At 50.9% G+C, this 19000-nt stretch overlaps 1 protein-coding gene across 1 annotated transcript; it reads left to right on the top strand.

Annotated features, from left to right (window-relative positions):
• The first annotated feature begins 2214 nt into the window (after positions 1–2214).
• LOC123092929 (probable inactive receptor kinase At1g48480) lies at positions 2215–6705 on the top strand. Its single transcript, XM_044514786.1, has 3 exons — positions 2215–3787; positions 4795–5177; positions 6118–6705. The coding sequence occupies exons 1-3, from the start codon at positions 2392–2394 to the stop codon at positions 6373–6375; spliced, it is 2037 nt and encodes a 678-aa protein (XP_044370721.1). The 5' UTR covers positions 2215–2391; the 3' UTR covers positions 6376–6705.
• The last annotated feature ends 12295 nt before the right edge of the window (positions 6706–19000 follow it).

The raw sequence follows: 19000 nt of genomic DNA, 5'->3' as shown, positions 1-19000 counted from the left end.
TATTTTGCTCTCGGTTGACTTGAGGTGCAGAGTTACCCAGTTGGGTAGCCTCTACATAGATGGATCTTGGAAGGTGTTTAATTCCTTGGAGATGGTGTGAAGCTGAACGATTCCGCTATAGTTGCTGGTATTGTGTCAGTGTCAATGGATGAGTCTTGCAGGCTCGATTCAGCAAATATTTTTGGATATGAAGATAAACAAGGGCTCCATTTTGAGTTTGCGAAGTTATGTTGGTTTCAGTGGAATACAAAGGCATGAATGAAAGGCATTTGCTTGAGTTTATCAGCCGATTATAAGCGTCAGATATCATCTCTCTGCCCAGTTTCAGTCGCTGTATCTGCCGGGACAAACCTCCCTTTGTAGAAGAGGAGAGAACCATTTCGTATGCAAACATTGTTCAGCTTCGAGATGGCAACTGCAACATCTATCTCATCGCTGTCAACAAGTTCCAGCATTTTTTACGGCCAGTTGAGCATGGTAAGTAGGTAAACCATCTTCACCATCCTGCAGCATGCGTTGTCTTTCTGAATCTTGGTTCGAAACCCAGTATGGTAAGCAGGTGCGTCTGCGACAGCCTCTACTGTTATTTGTCCTTTCCAGAATTCACTACGAAATCATCTGATTTACATAGCTTCACATTTTTAAAGGATTTTCGTTTTCTTTTGAAGGATTGTCATTTACAGTAAGCTGTTTCTAAGATGGTTTGGTCAATTTTCTGACATTCAAGGAGTAGTATCATTGTCGCCCCTTTGGTTGCTGACTTCCTCCACATGTATTATTCTTGTCTCCTCCTCGATGTCTTTGAGCCCTGTCTGTAGCTATTCTATGGAATCCATTGCAGTCTGGGTTCCTCCTCCCGCAGGCATTATTATTAGCACCATGTTGAAATTGTTTCAGCTTCAACCAACCTGCATGCATATAGCAGTAATACAATCTCGAAGGAAGAAAGGTACTCCCATAGTATAAGAACGTTTTTGATACTAGTGTAGTTTCAAAAACGTTCTTATATTATGGGACGGAGGGAATAGAAATGAAAGAAACGAAAACGAAAGCCCCTAGTAAAACCTAGCCAGTCGGTCAATGCATCATCAGCAAGCTTGGCATACGATTGGGCTGGACCGATTTGCTTGGGCAGACAAAAGAACCTAGTTGGTGGGCGGGGAGGGGCGGAGCCCATCTCTCTCACAATTTCCAACCGATGGAACAACAAGGGAGTTCGTTGTACCCGATACGATACCTGCTGCCTGGAAAGACCTACCGTACGCACCGTCGATCGATCATTGCCATTGCCAAACCAACAACACAAAAAAAAAGAGGTGCCACACTTCCTTGGGCCACACCATCATCATTTGCCAGAGCTCGTCGCTCTTGTTCTCCCGGGAGACTGGCTGGCCACAATTCTTTTCTCTTGACGAGTAGCCGAGTCTCGAGCGTGATGATGCAGCTCATCCCGCGAGTCCTTGACCGGAACCAAAAGCCTGTGAAGCGTGCGATCCTGAAGCTGCCCAGTTAAATTTGCCTTTTCACATAACCGTGAACCTGCCGAGTTTTACCGCTGCGTCTTCAGGCACCGGGTACGTACGTGTTGCCAAAAATTCAAGTTTATGTACACCAACACAAGGCCGTGCTCGTGTGCCTTGCCCGGGGAACTGGCCGATAAATGCCCGTGAACTGGATAACATGCGATGCTCGGGTACTACCACTGGCACTTGCACTGGCCGAGTGCCGCACCTAGCAGCCCTTTTGCTCGTGGTTGGAAGCTTGGAATTCACTCAACCCCAAGCACAGCAGCATTCCAACTCCAAAAGAATCTCCAGCGCGGTGGGTAGGAATTTCTCTCCCGATGGAATTCCGGGTGAAAGCGAGCGCGGTTCACCCGTCTAGCTCGTGATTTCCTAAACAATCCATCATGGAAATATATATTATTAGCACTGCAGCAGTATTATTTTTCTCGTGTCTTTTGCCCCGGCTGGTCCCGCGCCCAGCCTTTCATTTCATCGGGCCTCAAAAGACTCCACCTGCTAATCTGCCTTTTCCCCTCTGAGCGAGCTTTGGATTAGAAAAAGAGGAAAGCGGGAATTCTCCAACTAGGCTCCAGTAAGCGCCACCGGGTTAATCTATCATTAAAGCAATCAAGCCCATTGCGCCAATCAGGCCCGCCGCTCCAGCTCCTTGGGCTAACCAAACCTTCCATTATAATTCAAGATTCCCCTGCCCCTGCCTCGCCCACTCTATTTCTACTACTGCCAGTACTACCACCACACAGAGAGTGTGTCTGTGCTTTTCTTCTTCTCCATGGCCATGGCAGTGCTCTCCTTGAGCTGACAGAGCAAGAAGCAGACTCTCGCCGCCCACCGTCCTCCCGCTCTCTCTCACCCCGCGCCGCCGGCGATGGCGGCAATGCCGGGGCCGGCGAGGCTGGCCCTTGCGGTGCTGGTGCTCGCGTCGGTGCTCCCGGCCTACCGCTCCGACGACCTCAACACCGACGCGCAGGCGCTGGAGGCGCTGCGCAAGGCGGTGGGCCGGTCCGCGCTGCCGGCGTGGAACAGCAGCACCCAGACGTGCCAGTGGCAGGGCGTGGCCTGCGAGAACGGCCGCGTCGTCGAGCTCCGCCTCCCCGGCGCCGGGCTCATGGGCGCGCTCCCCTCGGGCGTGCTCGGCAACCTCACCGCGCTCCGCACGCTCTCCCTCCGCTGGAACGCGCTCACGGGCCCCATCCCCGACGACGTCTCCCGCATGACCGAGCTCCGGGCCATGTACTTCCAGCACAACGCCTTCTCCGGCGAGGTGCCCGCGGCGCTCTACGCGCTGAAGAACCTGGTGCGGCTCAACATCGGGCAGAACAAGTTCTCGGGCGAGATCTCGCCCGACTTCAACAAGCTCAACCGCCTCGGCTCGCTCATCCTCGACAGCAACGACTTCTCCGGCGAGATCCCCAAGCTGGACCTGCCCACATTGGAGCAGTTCAACGTCTCCTACAACAAGCTCAACGGCTCCATCCCCCGCAAGCTCCGGAAGATGCCCAAGGACTCCTTCCTCGGCACCGGGCTCTGCGGCGGCCCGCTCGGCCTGTGCCCCGGCGAGACCGCGGACACGCCGGCCGGATCGCCGGAGGGCCAGCCAGGCGCCGGCGGCGCGGCCGACGTCGGTGGCGGCAAGAAGAAGAAGAAGCTCTCCGGCGGCGCCATCGCCGGCATTGCCATCGCGTGCGTGTTCGGCCTGCTGCTGCTGCTCGCCCTGATCTTTTTCCTCTGCCGGAAGAAGAAGTCCGGCAGCGCGCCGAGGTCTTCTACGGCGGCGGTGGAGAAGGGGCGGGACCTGGGCATGGGCCCGCTGGACGGGGAGCCCAAGGGGCAGAACGGCAACGGCGTCCACGGCGCCGGGGCCGCCGCTGGAGCAGTGCCGGCCGCCGCGGCCGCAGCTGCCGTCGCCGCCAAGTCAGGAGGAGGGTCGACCACGGGCTCGAAGAAGCTGATCTACTTCGGGCCGATGGCGGCGGCCCCGCCGTTCGACCTGGAGGACCTGCTGCGCGCGTCGGCGGAGGTGCTGGGCAAGGGCGCGTTCGGGACGGCGTACAAGGCGGTGATGGAGAGCGGCGCGGCGGTGGCCGTGAAGCGGCTCAAGGACGTGGACCTCCCCGAGCCGGAGTTCCGCGAGCGGATCGCGGCCATCGGCGCCGTGCAGCACGAGCTGGTGGTTCCCCTCCGCGCCTACTACTTCAGCAAGGACGAGAAGCTGCTCGTCTACGACTACATGTCCATGGGCAGCCTCTCCGCCCTCCTCCACGGTAACAAAAATAAAAACCTTCTCTTTCACCGTACAGTCCGAGTAACTTTTTACAGGTTCGCGCCGGGCCGGATCGTTATCGCCGCTGCCGTCCTGTCGGTGGATCCAAACAGGCTGGCGATATTCCGTCGCCGGCGTGAAAAAAAGTCCAACGCGGTGGCGCGTCGCTTTCGCCCGATCCATTCCGTTTGAGACCCTTTTTACCAGTGCTCCCTCGGACACCGATCAATTTGCTCGCTCACATCACGGCCACGCCTGACCTACCCCGCCGCGTCCCTGGCCCGGTTTCTTTATGGCTCTGCCATTGCCAAGGTGTACATTTCATACGCTGGAACTGCAATTTGTACGCTAGCATGTAGGAGTACTACGACTACAGTAGTAGACTTGTCGGGTTCAGCGTTGCCAGCCGAGTTGCGTGGGGTCTAATCCACTAATCCACTAGTTTAAGGCAGCCAACAACGTGACAGCCATGACTGCCCTTGGCACGACCCGCCATTTGCGACCAACTTGCCTAGCTTAAGCTCGTGGTCCATGGAGGCTCTCGTTTTGAAATCCACTAGTACTGTCCGATACGACTATGCGAGCACGTACATGGAGTTATTAGTTGCAGATTGATTCCTGGTAGTACGAGTAGTAAAATTTCCTTGGCAAGTTGCGCGCGCATGTGAGCGGGGAAGGCGTCCCGGGGCTGGCAGGGTGGTTGATGAACTTGATATGCGTCCATGTGACATTTAGTTGGCGCCACTGCTCCGATCCTCGGGATTCCTCCCCTCCCCGCGCCAATAATGGCTGGCGTACGTACACAGAGAGAAAGAGATTTAAAAGGATCATTCATGAGCCCGGACGGGGTAGATAAGAACACATGGGTGGCATCCGCATGGCACATGCACATGAAACGTAAAACCAACGGAAGCCAAAAAGAAAGAAACAACCGTGTTGCACCGTGGACGCGGTAACTGTGATGAGATGTGTGTTAATAATCTTCATGTGATTGTGGTGTGCGTGCAGGGAACCGGTCGTCGGGGCGGACGCCGCTGGACTGGGAGGCGCGGTCGGCGATCGCGCTATCGACGGCGCGCGGCGTGGCGCACATCCACTCCACGGGCCCGACGGCGTCGCACGGCAACATCAAGTCCTCCAACGTCCTGCTCACCAAGAGCTACGAGGCCCGGGTGTCGGACCACGGCCTGCCCACGCTCGTCGGCCCCTCCTTCTCCCCGACCCGGGTGTCCGGCTACCGCGCCCCGGAGGTGACCGACATCCGGCGCGTGTCGCAGAAGGCCGACGTCTACAGCTTCGGCGTGCTGCTGCTGGAGCTGCTCACCGGCAAGGCGCCCACGCACGCCGTGGTCAACGAGGAGGGCCTCGACCTGCCGCGCTGGGTGCAGTCCGTCGTCCGCAGTGGCGTAGCTAGGATTTTATCTCAGGGTGGTCCAATTGACAGGAAAAAAAATTGCTCCACAAATTCAACTAAACCAGCATATGCACACAGAATATATCAATAAGGTCTTCATCACAATAATAAAATTCATGGTTAAGTCTTAAATTCGCGTAAAAGAAGATTCACACCTTATATGTCGGGATAACGCCTTCTCACCATGAAAGTATCAATTATATCATCTTCATTCACTTTGGAGAAAGCATCTCGCCTGATGTATATAACGCAATCAAAAGAGATACTATGTCTCCAGTCCTCTTCATTTTGCAAAAATTCTACACAAACATTAATTTATTATCTATCAACTGGATCAAATCCCTAATGATAAGTCAGTTCTATACTTCTATTTATCAATTATCAATTGCCAAAAGTAAAACTATATCTTGCACTCTCAGATCTCAGCTTAACTTGTTCAAATCTTCATAGCAAAAGAAATTTACACTTTGAATTTATGAATAAGGAGAACAAAATATCTTACTTTTGATTGGAGTAGTAGGATGAAAAACTGAACAAGTGGTGCTCAACCTAATGCTTCACCGACAGCCTGTTTGCCGCCGCAGGCAAGTGTCCTTCGCCCGGCCACCGGTTCGGCACGTCGATTAGTGCCCTGTCGGCCGGTGGATGCGCAGTGGGAGTGCGGGGCGATGGCGGATGGCGCTCGCTGCTAGGGTTCCAGAACTGCAAGAGGAGACGGGAATCAGGAACGTCTTCTGGTGTCGATCAATCAGCGCATACACGCGTTCGCGGAGACTAACGAGCCAACCTTCACGTATACATGGGCTGAGTTGGGCTTGCTTTCTTCTTTTTCTTTTTGATAGACTAGTAGTATATTAATGGGCTGAATTCCAGGGTGGTCCATGGACCACCCAGGCCACCCTACAGCTACGCCACTGGTCGTCCGGGAGGAGTGGACCGCCGAGGTGTTCGACCAAGAGCTCCTGAGGTACCAGAACGTGGAGGAGGAGATGGTGCAGCTGCTCCAGCTCGCCATCGACTGCTCCGCGCAGCACCCCGACCGGAGGCCCAACATGTCCGACGCCGCCGCCCGCATCGACGAGATCCGGCGCTCCGCCTCCTCCGCCCAGCACGCGACGACGGACGGCGCCCCCGCCCCCGCCCCCGCCCCCGAGGGCGACGAGCCTTCCCTATAACCGACCGGCGTTGATCGATCCCCGTTCGAACGGAAATTCATCAGTTGGAAAAAAGGAAATTGCTTAGTTCTTTGCATGGATCTTATCTTTGCTCATCAGCAACTTGTGCATGTCTTCATATTTTCTTCTTCTTTTCTTCTCCTTTTTGGCCCCTTTTCTTTTTCTCACGGGCTTTGATTCTGTTCTATAGCACATGTCAGTCACTACTGTAAGCGTTTGATTCTTGGAAAGTAACACATGGATGATGCCTGTACTGTACCTAAGGACGATCCCACGGATGCCACCATTGCCACCAGCTGTTGTAATGCTTGCTTGCTTGCTTATTTAAAACACCGAGTGATTTGCTCGCGGTAGCTAGGCTTTCGCTGCCAGTGCTTTGCTTTGCTTGCCTGTGCATGCCAGCTCCCGACCCTCCCTCACTTTCACCTCGTCTAATCGGCCGATCTCGGTTGTTAATGGTTGTTGGGCTGCCCATTTTCCTACCGTGATGAGCCTCCTTTTGCCTGTCACTCCGCCGCTCGATGGCTCCACCTGTGGCGTCTAGCACTCGGCCTGTGAGTGAATGGACGAAACCCGGCTACGGCTACGGCTACTGGTCTTGGTGTGGTAGGTCGGAAGAGACATCGGAGAGTGCTTTCGAAGTAACACGGCGACGGAGAGAGACCCATCCCGTCCCAGAGGTCATGTACGTAGCGTTGCGTTTATACGTGTGCAGTTCGATGATGCTGACGGGGTTGTCAAACTCGGCGAGAGTGCGGCAACAAGACATCATCGTCGTCTATGCACCGTTTGTGGCTGGCTCATTCATATCGGATTATCGCCTGTCTGCAACTGCAACCCGGTTTTGTATGGGTACCATACGCCGGCGAACCGACAGTACAGACCAGCCGTCGCGTGTCAAACCAGCTGGAATACCATGCCGCGTCAACCTCCATGTAGTAATAAACAGACGCAATTATGCAGTGTCTTAGTACTAGTAATAGTATCTGTAGTGAGCAGCAGCAATAAGAATTACACGAAGCCAAGAGCTAGGCTGGCCAGTGTGCGCTGCTCGGCCAGCTCTGTCGGCTGGCCAGTGGAGCAGCGCGCGCCGCTTCTCTCCTGGCATACAGCTCAAAAGCCATGCCCTCCTCGTTTTTTTGTTTTGGCTTCGGCCGCCTCCTGCTGGAAATGCTTGGTGAGATTCTCCTGCCCTCATCCTGGATTAGTTAATCCAGCTTGGAGTCTCCATCGATGTTTATTCCGCTTTCATTTCAAATGTTTTGAGTTCAATACGTAGCATATCTCCCACTCAGAAACAAAGAAAGGATCCACCGCAAAAAAATAAAGGAAAAAAAGAGAGACCAATTATCAAAACTTTTGCTGATCAGAGAGTTGGTACAACTCCAAGGACCAAGCGGAGATAAAAGCTAGGTCGACCTTTTGACTTGTTTCCCCGACGAGACGAACCAGCCAGCCCCAGCCCCGTGTTGGCCACTGCCTGGAGGTCCTTACCCAATCTAGACCTAAGTCCGCGGCATACTTATAAGGCCTTGTACAATGCAAGATGCTTAGGAGAGGTGTTTAGAGAAATAAACCAGATTTTTCTTAAGCATCGGCGCTTATTTTTCTTAAGCATTCAGTAGAAATAGGCACCGGTGCTTCAGAAAAACTCGGTTTATTTTTCTAAGCACCTCCCTAAGCATCTTCCATTGTACAAGGCCTAATGGAGTCGGGTGACAGAAATGGGCCCCTATTCGCCTTCTCGTCCCGTGCTTGTGCTTCCAGTTCAATGGCGCTGGCTTGGCTATCTCTCGCTGGGATGCCGCGCACTGGTGGCGCACCGCACAGCACATCCCCGGCGCATCCACGTGAAGAAGTGACCTGGATCGGACACGCATGATCTTTGCGCATATGGGTCACAAGAGTTAGCTGTGAAATTCCCGTTTGGTTGCAATGATGTGATATGCGCCGGCCGGCCAAGGTTTTCGATTTGATAATATTGGCCATAGGTCAAGGCTTCGAGGGGTAGGGAGGAGCGAGGAGGTGGTGTGGGCGCCCTGCTGTTTTCTTTTGTTGTTGCTAAAATAATGCTTGCAAGTTGCAAGTAGAGACGTTGGTTCGAGTTTTTTTGTGTTGTTAAGTATTGGAGTGGTCCTTACAAGAAAATTAGACGTTGCTTCGAATTTTCTTAGAGTGCCATTTTATTTTATTTTATTTTGTATAGTATTGGAGCGGATGTCTGGAGCCGATCGGCCCAAGGAGCGTCAATGCGCGATTCAGACGGGTTTCTTTTCCAGACGTTGCGTGGAGCAATTAATAAAAGAATGGACAAACATGTTCACGGACATTAAAATGCATGTGAAGGGTTGACAATGCAAAACAATCCGTTGCACTATGAACTATGTTATATATAGCCGTTCAAGCAAAAATCAATCTGTTGTATACATGGTACCTGCGTGCTGTGAACCCATCATGGGATTGGGAAGAGACTCAGAAGAGGAGCGCGCAAAAGGAAGAGGGTAAAGGAGTTGACAAATGGATAAAAGTTATCATTAATTAAAATCTGGTGCTATTAGGTTTAGCATTTCATTATTTTATGAAAATACAGTATCCTTTGGAAAGTCATATAAGGGCATCCATAAAGAGAGAAGTCAACATTTCACATTTCTAGATATTACACTGCTAAGTGTCATGGCGTTGTAATCGGGTAGTCTTGTGCCAGTTTTTTGGCAGCATAGTCGCATGTAACATTGTATCGTTCGGCCGTGTAACATTGATGCTATTGCTTTATTTATAAAGCGAGGCGAGAGCATAATTCAAGAGGCGACCGGCCAGGGCTTGGCCAGTCGCACGCCCACCGTTCGATTGGCTCACTTGTAGCCGTTTGATCCCTACCTCACTTTATCCTCTTTCCACCGCTTCGTCCCAGTACGAGTCTTCCTCTCATCCTTCTCCTGCACCGCTTGCCGCACCCACCTCGCGCCCTCCAGCACCTCATCGTCGTGCTTGCCGCAATCCCCACACCGCCTTACGAGCTCGCAACTCCCTCGCCTTCCCTCGCATCATATTCCTATCCCAGCATCTCAGCACCTCGCCTTGTTGTTCCCAATGCCATCCCATTGCTGGTCCCGACATCTCAACACCTCACCTTGTTGTTCCCAGTGCCACATCATCATTGGTCCCAGCATCCATGTCGTTTTGCAGTACCATTGCCTTGTTGGTCCAAGCATGCCATCTCGCATGTCGTCGTTGCATCACCTCGCCCCCACTGGGTAGCGTCATACCTCGCCTGTCACGCCCAATATGCGATACTATCCTAAAGAGACTCGAAAGTCCCACCAAGGATAGAACCGCATATTGAAACGCTTTTGCAAGGTGGATATCATTACATCAACATTACATAATAGATGGGGATACATACAAGAGGCATACAATGCCACACGAATACAACATCACAATACATAAGAGCATCATCCGACTACGGATGAAACACAAACAGAAACTCAAACGACATCCACCCTGCTAGCCCAGGCTGCCGACCTGAAACCTATCCCCTGATCGAAGAAGAAGCAGAAGAAGAACTCCAAAACAAGCAAACATCGCGCTCGCGTCATGATCATCACGAAACATGTACCTGCAACTGTTGTTGTAGTAATCTGTGAGCCACGAGGACTCAGCAATCCCATTACCATGGGTATCAAGACTAGCAAAGCTTAAAGGGAAAGGAAGGGGTAAAGTGGTGAGGTTGCAGCAGCGACTAAGCATGATATGGTGGCTAACATACGCAAATAAGAGCGAGAAAAGAAGCAAAGGAACGGTCGTGAAGCTAGCAATGATCAAGAAATGATCCTGAACTCCTACTTACGTCAAACATAACCCAAAAACCATGTTCACTTCCCGGACTCCATCACGAAGAGACCATCACGGCTACACACGCGGTTGATGCGTTTTAATTCGAATCAGGTGTCAAGTTATCTACAACCGGACATTAACAAATTCCCATCTGCCCATAACCACGGGCACGGCTTTCGAAAGTTTATACCCTGCAGGAGTGTCCCAACTTAGCCCATGATAAGCTCTCGCGATCAACGAAGGATATACCTTGTCCCAGGAAGACCCGATCAGACTCGGAATCCTGGTTTACAAGACATTTCGACAATGGTAAAACAAGACCAGCAAAGCCGCCCGGATGTGCCGACAAATCCCGATAGGAGCTGCACATATCTCGTTCTCAGGGCACACCGGATGAGCGAAGCGTACAGGAACCGACGTAACCCAAGTTGCCAAGGAATGGTCCCGCACGGTGCTCTAGTTTGAACCAACACTCGGAGGAGCACTGGCCCGGGGGGGGGGGGAGGGGTAAAATAAAGATGACCCTCGAGAGCGCGACTCCCAAGGGCAAGGGGCTAGGTGAGGCAAATGGTAAAACCAAGGTTGGGCCTTGCTGGAGGAGTTTTATTCAAAGCGAACTGTCAAGGGGGTCCCATAAATCACCCAACCGCGTAAGGAACGCAAAATCCGGGAACATAACACCGGTATGACGGAACTAGGGGCGGCAAGAGTGGAACAAAACACCAGGCATAAGGCCGAGCCTTCCACCCTTTACCAAGTATATAGATGCATTAATTAAATAAGAGATATTGTGATATCCCAAACATAATCCTGTCCACCAAGGAGCAATCTTCAACTTCACCTGCAACTAACAACGCTATAAGAGGGGCTGAGCAAAAGCGGTAACATAGCCAAGCAATGGTTTGCTAGGAAGGGTGAAAAGGTTAGAGGCTGTCATGGCAATTGGGAGGCTTGAAGAGCAAATGATAGGTAGCGCAGCATAGCGATAGAACGAAGCAACTAGCATAGCAATGATAGTAGTGAGATCCAGGGTAGCGGTCATCTTGCCTGAAATCCCGCAAGGAAGAAGAACGAGTCCATGAAGAAGATGAACGGATGAAGCCGAACCAAGCGTAGACGAACGAATCCTCACGATCGCAACGAAATGGGAACTATCGAGAAGAAGCACACAACATGGTAAACACACCACACAAGAATAAGACATGATGCACAACCAAGTATGATGTATGACAAGGCTACATGAAGCTACTCATGACAAGAGATGATGCAAATAAGAGCAACACATCAAGGCAAGTTTAAATGAGGTCGGGAACAACATATAACAATTCTGGTAAGTCCTCATATGCAAATTTCGAAATTGGTACAGATCTGAATAAACCTTATGTTCAAGTTGTTAAACAGCAAGTTAAGATAAACCAAGATCATCTACACGAGATTCTAGTCAAGTTACATATAAAGTTCATTAGATTTGGAGCTACGGCCTAGAAGATATGAACAAAACAAGTTAAACATGACATTGATGCAAAAAGCATACAAACATCAAGCAAACACCTCAAAACAAGGATGCAACATGATAATATGAAACTACATGCAAATCTAAGCAAGTTTCATATAGAGCACACTTAAAACGGAGCAACGGTTCAACACACACACTATACAAGTTATAGCAACAATCTGTCCAAAACAGCAACTAGGCATCTAGCAAGCATCAAAACAATATGCTACAGCATCTCAACATGGAAAAAAAGACATGGACATGATGTACAGGTAAAGCATAACAAAACATGAACACTGAGCTATCTTCAGAAATCACTAGTACATGCTCCAAAACACATGGCAAGATTGCATATTGTAACAGTTTACAGACTTGGCAGAAATAACATCAGGTTGCAATGTTTAGAGCTATCAAACAACATGTTACAGGAACTTAACATGGCAAACAAAGGCATGTCATGAATCTACTAATTGCATAGAACAAAAGTCCTTTACTGACCATGAGCCAAAAGGGCACAGAAAATATGATGGCACCCATGTAAACATGGCAAATGATATGACAGATTCTAACATGGTAGGAACAACAATAAGTAGGCATGTTGGTGATCTCGTACAACTCACCACAGAGCAATACATGGCATGGCAAGACAACCAACAGTAAGATGGCATATTTATGAAGCTAATCATGGCAAGAGCAAGTTCATAGGGTGCATGGATAACTAGCAAAACACATGGCACAAACTGAACTTAATGTTAACAGGCTGACAGCAACATTATTGAGCAACTTGAGAGCAAGATTACAACAAGCTAAAGCAAGCCATAAATGTAATCAGGGGCATGGATGTATAGAGCATGACATGTATAACAAAACATCCTTAGAGAACATATCTAGATTATGCATAGAATGATTAGTAGCACCAGGTTTACATAGCATCACAAAATAACAGATTCAGCCTAGCAAAACAGTAACAGCAAGTACACTACTTCACGAGCTCGATTCACTCACCACAAGTCATTGCATGACAAGATAAGCATATGATCAGCAAGAAGACATGTTTATGAAACTAACCAAGGCAAGAACAAGTTCATAGCATGCAAGGATCAACTACAACAACCTTGGCAAAATTAAATAACATGTAAACAATCTGCCAGGAAACATTTTATAGCAAACGTAGAGCAAGAAAATGACATGATAGACTACTCCATAATTGCAAACAGGAGCATGAATGGATAGATCATAACCATATGTTCAAAACATCCTTACTGAAGTATCTCAAAATATGCATGGATCTCTCTGTAGGATCAAGTTTACATGGCATTAAAATAACAGCAGAACATGGACTAAAATCAGCAACATCACGAAGCCTAGTTTGCACGCTTGTTCTAGTCACCACATTAATCACAAAAATACATGGCATACACCACTGTAAAGATGGCATGATGTAGCACAAAACACATGTAGACATCAACCTCATAGGATGCACACATCAAACATGGCAAAAATGGCAAATGAACATGTTCTGTTAACCGACAGCAAACAACATTATATAGCACACTTGCAATGATGATTCAGACATCAAGATGGACTCAAATGAACATGATGCAATCGAATGAAATGAAGAAAATCTCTCAATGAACATTTTGATACGTTATGTACGCAAAACGCAGCAGTATGCTAGGAGATATGATGTGATGAACATGACATGATAATGTCAAAAATATTCGGGGACTTAGGCAAAAATTCGGGGTCAACCTCGTGGATCTGGGCACGGATTGCGAGGATCGCCGGAGCTGGACGTGGTGGTGGCCGGAGAGGTGTCGGGGAGGCGGATCCGAACCAGATCTCGCCGGATCCGGCAGGATCCCGGCGAGGGGAGGCGGAGGAGGCGATGGGGGCCGGCGGGGCGGCTCAGCCCCGGCGAGGCGAGGCCGGCAAGGCGACGGCGGCCACCGGCGGCGAGGGAGGTGGCTGCAGGCCGCGGCAGGGGCGAAGCCGGGCGGCGGGGCACGGGCGCGCAAGGGCGGCGACGGGCGGAGGCGCGGGCGCCGGACGCAGGTCGACGGGCAGCACCGGCGAGCGCCGGGGTGGCGCGGGGCGGCGAGGCCGCGGCCGGCGGCGGGATGCCGCGGCGGTGACGGGCGGAGCACGGGCGGCGGCGCTCGCGGGACTGGGCACGGCCCAAATCGGGCCGGGGCGGGCCGGCCTCGGGCCCCGACGGGCCTGGCGGCGGGGCGCGGCGGCTGGGACAGGTGGCGGGCTCCGATTGGCTGCGGGCGGCGGCGCGGACGTGTCTGGCGCGAGCGGACGCGTCCGGCTGCGGGAGGAAGGGGAAAGGCTAGGGTTTCGTCTGCGAAAATGGACGGGGAGGACTTATTTATAGTTTCTGGGAGCTAGGAGAGTCCAAATGGAGCACGGTTTTCGCCCACACGATCATGATCGAACGACCGAGAGCATGGAGGGGGTTTGGATGAGTTTTGGGACAGTTTGGAGGGGTGTTGGGCTGCAAAGAGAAAGGGGTTTCGGGCTACACGGTTAACCGTTGGAGTATCAAACGACCTCCAAATGGCACGAAACTTGACAGGCAGTCTACCGGTGGTGTACCAAGGCCGCTTGGCAAACCTCGGGCCATTCCGAGAAAGTTTAACACCCGCTCACAACAGGAGACAAAAGGGGGACGCCGGAGGACATAGGAGTGCCGGATTGCGAAACAGACAACGGGGAAAATGCTCGGATGCATTTGACGAACACGTATGCAAAATAAAATGCACATGATGACATGGAAATATGCAACACACAAGCAAATGACATGTCAACAACGGCGAATAACTGGCAGACACCTGGCGCATCGAATCCGGGGCGTTACATCGCCGGTCCCAGCTTCTGGCCTCGTCGGTCGTAGCATCGCTACATGCTCGTCGCAACTTTTCTCCACTCGCCGGTTGTAACTTCTCACCTCGCCATCACTAGCAAAAAAGCTCGCCGATCGTAGCTTTTTATGGTTGCTGATTGCAGCAACCACGACGCCACCCCAGCCGATTGTCCCGACACTACTCATCGGTTGTAGCGAAAAATGCCGCCGATCCCAGCTTATATTGCTGATGGTTGCATGTTGGGGAATGTTGCATGGAAAACAAAAAATGTCTACGGGCATGCAAGATCTATCCATAGAGATGCATAGCTACGAGAGGGGAGAGTGTGTCCACGTACTCTCATAGACTGTTAAGCAAAAGTGTTTATCAATGCGGTTGATCTAGTCGAACACCTTCGCGATCCAACTGATCAAGTATCGAACGTACGACACCTCCGCGTTCAGCACATGTTCAACTCGATGACGTCCTCGCCTTCTTGATCCAGCAAGATAGGTGAAGCAGTAGATGAGTTCTGGCAGCACGACGGTGTGGTGACGGTGGTGGTGAAATTGTTCCCGTAGGGATTCGTCATGCACTACGAAAAAACTGGACGGAGGATGAAACTGTGGAGAGGGGCATCACACACAGCTAAGAGATTGTCATGGGTTGTGTGGCGCTCCCCCTCTCATACACACACACACACATGGTCTATTCTGCTAATATTAGCAGAATAACTATTCTGCACACCACTTCCGCACTGCACGCTGAACGCAAGTGCACGTCATTCTTTGAACCAAGTGTGCTGCAGTACTCACACGAGTGAACTTCTCGTCGGAAAAAACTGCACGCGTTATTCTTTCGGTACTGTTTTCGCTCTAATTTGTTAACCATTTATCGGAATGAGGCGTGTAATATACCGTTGAAAACCTATGGATTAGGCGCAACTTCAACATGTTGAACACTTTTCGAGATTCCACACGGTTTAAGAGCAGTTTTGAAAATGGTGTGGCCCATGACGAGTGGCCGCGGGCGTTTTTTCATGATTTCTTCTAAATCGCTCGTCGGAATGAAGCAAACGATACGCCGTTGGATAGATATCATTGAGGTGCATCTTTTTCATATATAAATTTTTCTCTAATTCCTTACGGTTTAAGAGCAGTTTCAAATTTACTAAATCGCGGAATTCTGTTTTTCAAAAAAATTCAAATTTTTTGTACTGTTTCTGCTCCAGTTTTTGAATCATTTGTCTAAACGTGGTGTGTGATGCGCCGTTGGAAAGCTACGAACGAGGCGCAACTTTCATATGTTGAAATATTTTTGAAATTCCTTACGTTTTTAAGTTAATTTTAAAAATCATGCGGCGGACGACGTGTGGCAGCGGCCGTTTTGGGAAAAAAATTTGGAAACCGCTGGTTGGAATGATTCAAACGATACGCCGTTGGAAAGATATCGACGATACGCAACTCTTTCATGTAGAACACTCTCTCTAATTCTTTACGGTTTAAGAGGAATTTCGAATTTACCGAAATGCGGACGCTCTGTTTTTCACGACAACCAAATCGACGTGGGTACTTCATCCGACTGAAAACCGCACTGCAACGGACGAAAAACCGCACTGCATCACACGCGTAAGAGAAGTGCATGGTTCCTTTTATTCAAACGTATTTTTTTTCAAGAACGACAAAGTAGAGTGCACTTCACATCGGGTGTAAATGAACCACAACACTATCAAGAAATGAACCGCATTACTTTTTTTCGTTTTCATAACAATTTTTTTGCACTTATGGGATGAACAACATCATACGGCCGACCGCACTGCTTTTGAATGAAAACTGCACTGCATCGAATGGGCAAGCGAGCTGCATAATTTGTTTTGTTGGACGTTTTTTTTCTCATACGCAAGTGAACAACATCACTCTCAAAAGTGAACGACATTCGAAGACCGAAGGCACTGCAAGTGTTGATGTAGTCGACTGAATTCTGAGACACACGGAAACATTTTTGCGACACTCGGTTTTTTGCGACACTCAAATCGACGAGTGAGCTTCATCCAACATAAAATCACACTGCTTCAGACGAAAAACCGCACCGCATACAAGGGTCAAGCGAGCTGCATAATTTCTTTTGTTGGGCGAGTTTTTGTTGTTTTTTTTAACTTTTTTATGAACGAGAGTGGACCGCAGAAACGAGTGCAAATGAACCTCGGCATACATGGAAGCGGACTGCATGACATTTTTTCTTTTCTCTTAAAAAAATTATAGGTTATGTGGACCACATGGCCAACGTTAGTGATCGGCTTCATTTTATTTCTTTTATTAACTTTTTAAAATGCATCCGAATTACATGGCCAAGACAAGAGAACCGCATCTTTTTTTGTTATGAGAATAATGACCATGCTTTTTTATAAAGTGAACGTTACACATTTTTCGTAACAATGAACATCAATTCCCTTAATAATAAGGGGATTTTCTGCAACAGACTGCACACACGGACTCGCTGTGCTGCATGGACACACCAGCAGACTGCACGGAGGGAGGCTTCACTGTCCAAACTAAATGACCAGGGAAACTACAAAAAGATGCCATGCGGCATCCAACCGAAGTGCACCACATTCTTCCTGCAAAAATCAGTAAAGTGAACCTCAAGAGCTAACAATAGCGTACTGCAATTTGCACTTGAATTTATCTACAGAAAAATGCAAAAAACTATGCGCATGGGGGTTGAGCCGTGGTGGTGGATGCTGCTGCTGGAACTGCTCATTAGGTGTGAAGGAGCTGCACCACCTCAGCAACCCTTTCCCGACATCCTCCGGCGAGCCAGGCGGCCAGCGACGGGATCCCTTCTTGCCTCCTCCCGCGGGGCACCAGGCCGCCTGGATTCAGCCTTGAGCATCCCCGACCGTCACGGTGGGCACCACCGCATCTGGAGCCCGGATCCGGCAGATCCTTTCGAAAAGCGGGTGGTGGCGCGTCGGGGCTTTGAGAAGCAGCGGCGTGATGTGTTGGGAGAGGGGAGGCATGGCGGGATATTAGAGGAGCTGGAGAGGGGCGGACACCATTGGGGACGAGAAAAAAACTGCAAAGCCGAGCACACTGGACCGCACGCCACGCGCCACCAGACTCCGGTTCACCAACGCTACAGATCAACGGAAGCAGAAAAGGAATTGAGGTGCCAGCGCATGAGGAGGGCGGGGCTGGCCTGGTGCCAATAGGAGCAGAGGAGGACGGTGTCACCTGGTGAGCAAGGAGGAGGAGCATGTCGACCACGGGCCAAGGACGTGCGAGGGGCGCCAGGCTACCATCTGTCGTGAGGAGGTAGCTCCGGCGAGCCCTTTTGTCTTCCACACGATCACGGATCGAGGCAGGCTTGGTCAAACATGGCCGAATCCTGGTGCCGATCCGGTGGTCCGGTGGGATTGAGCGGTCAATGGCGGGAGCGGGGCGAGATCCATCCGGGGGAGGTTGAGGCCATCGGGGTGGCACCAATGGATCTGGCCGAGGAAGGTGGCGTGCTGGCCGACAGCGAGCCGGACCGAAGAAGGTGGGGAGTGTGGGCGGCGGCTCGAGTGGGTGCGCCGCGCCAGGGAAGGTGGGGCGGCGGCTTGGGTGGGTGCGCTGCCACGGTAGAAGGTGGGTAAGGGGAAGGGGAGGGGCCTGCGATGGGGAAGAAGGTGGTCGGGAGGAGGTAGGTGGAGTGGATCTTGGGCCCTGACGGGGGGATTGGGGAGGATGGGCACCGGCTGGGGTGTTAGCAGAATAACGGTAGTGTTAGCAGAATAAGGTTTTAAGAGGTGTTATTAGAATAGACCCACCCTATACACATACACACACACACACACACACACACACACACACACACACACACACACATATATATATATAGGTGGGGGGGGGCAGTCAGGAGGTGCCCCCGACCCCCTTGGGCTCCTGCCCTCTGGCACCCCCCGTTCCTTGTTGCACACGGGGGGGGGGGGGGGGGGGGGGGGGGGGAGGGGAGGAGAGGAAGGTAGGGGGAGGCCGACTCCCCCCTTCCTTTTCTCCCCCAAGGCCTACGCCCCGAGGAGGAGCGTGCCAGTCCCTTGTGGGCTGGTGTGCTCCCCTATTTTGGCCCATATGGCCCATTAACCTCCAAGGGCTTCTCGGAACCCCTTCCGGTGATCCGATAATTACCCGGTCCACTCCGAAACCTTTCTGGTGAACAAATAGTATCGTCCTATATATCAATCTTTACCTCCGGAGCTTCTCATCATGTCCGTGATCTCGTCTGGGACTCCGAACAACATTCGTTCATCAATTCACATAACTCGTATAATATTATATCGTCAACGAACATTAAGCGTGCGAACCCTGCGGGTTCGAGATGATGTAGACATGACCGAGACACCTCTCCGGTCAATAACCAATAGCGGGGCCTGGATGTCCATATTGGTTCCTACATATTCTATGAT

Source organism: Triticum aestivum, chromosome 4B, assembly GCF_018294505.1.
Source record: "Triticum aestivum cultivar Chinese Spring chromosome 4B, IWGSC CS RefSeq v2.1, whole genome shotgun sequence".
NCBI classification, from domain to species: domain Eukaryota; kingdom Viridiplantae; phylum Streptophyta; class Magnoliopsida; order Poales; family Poaceae; genus Triticum; species Triticum aestivum.
The sequence above is the reverse complement of the archived record's forward strand: the minus strand, read 5'-3'. Positions and strand labels throughout refer to the sequence as shown.

Coding starts and splice junctions, on each gene's coding strand:
- LOC123092929 (XM_044514786.1), top strand. CDS start 2,392: ATGGCGGCAATGCCGGGGCCGGCGAGGCTGGCCCTTGCGGTGCTGGTG. Junction 3,788..4,794: donor CCTCTCCGCCCTCCTCCACG/GTAACAAAAATA, acceptor GTGTGCGTGCAG/GGAACCGGTCGTCGGGGCGG. Junction 5,178..6,117: donor TGCCGCGCTGGGTGCAGTCC/GTCGTCCGCAGT, acceptor GCTACGCCACTG/GTCGTCCGGGAGGAGTGGAC.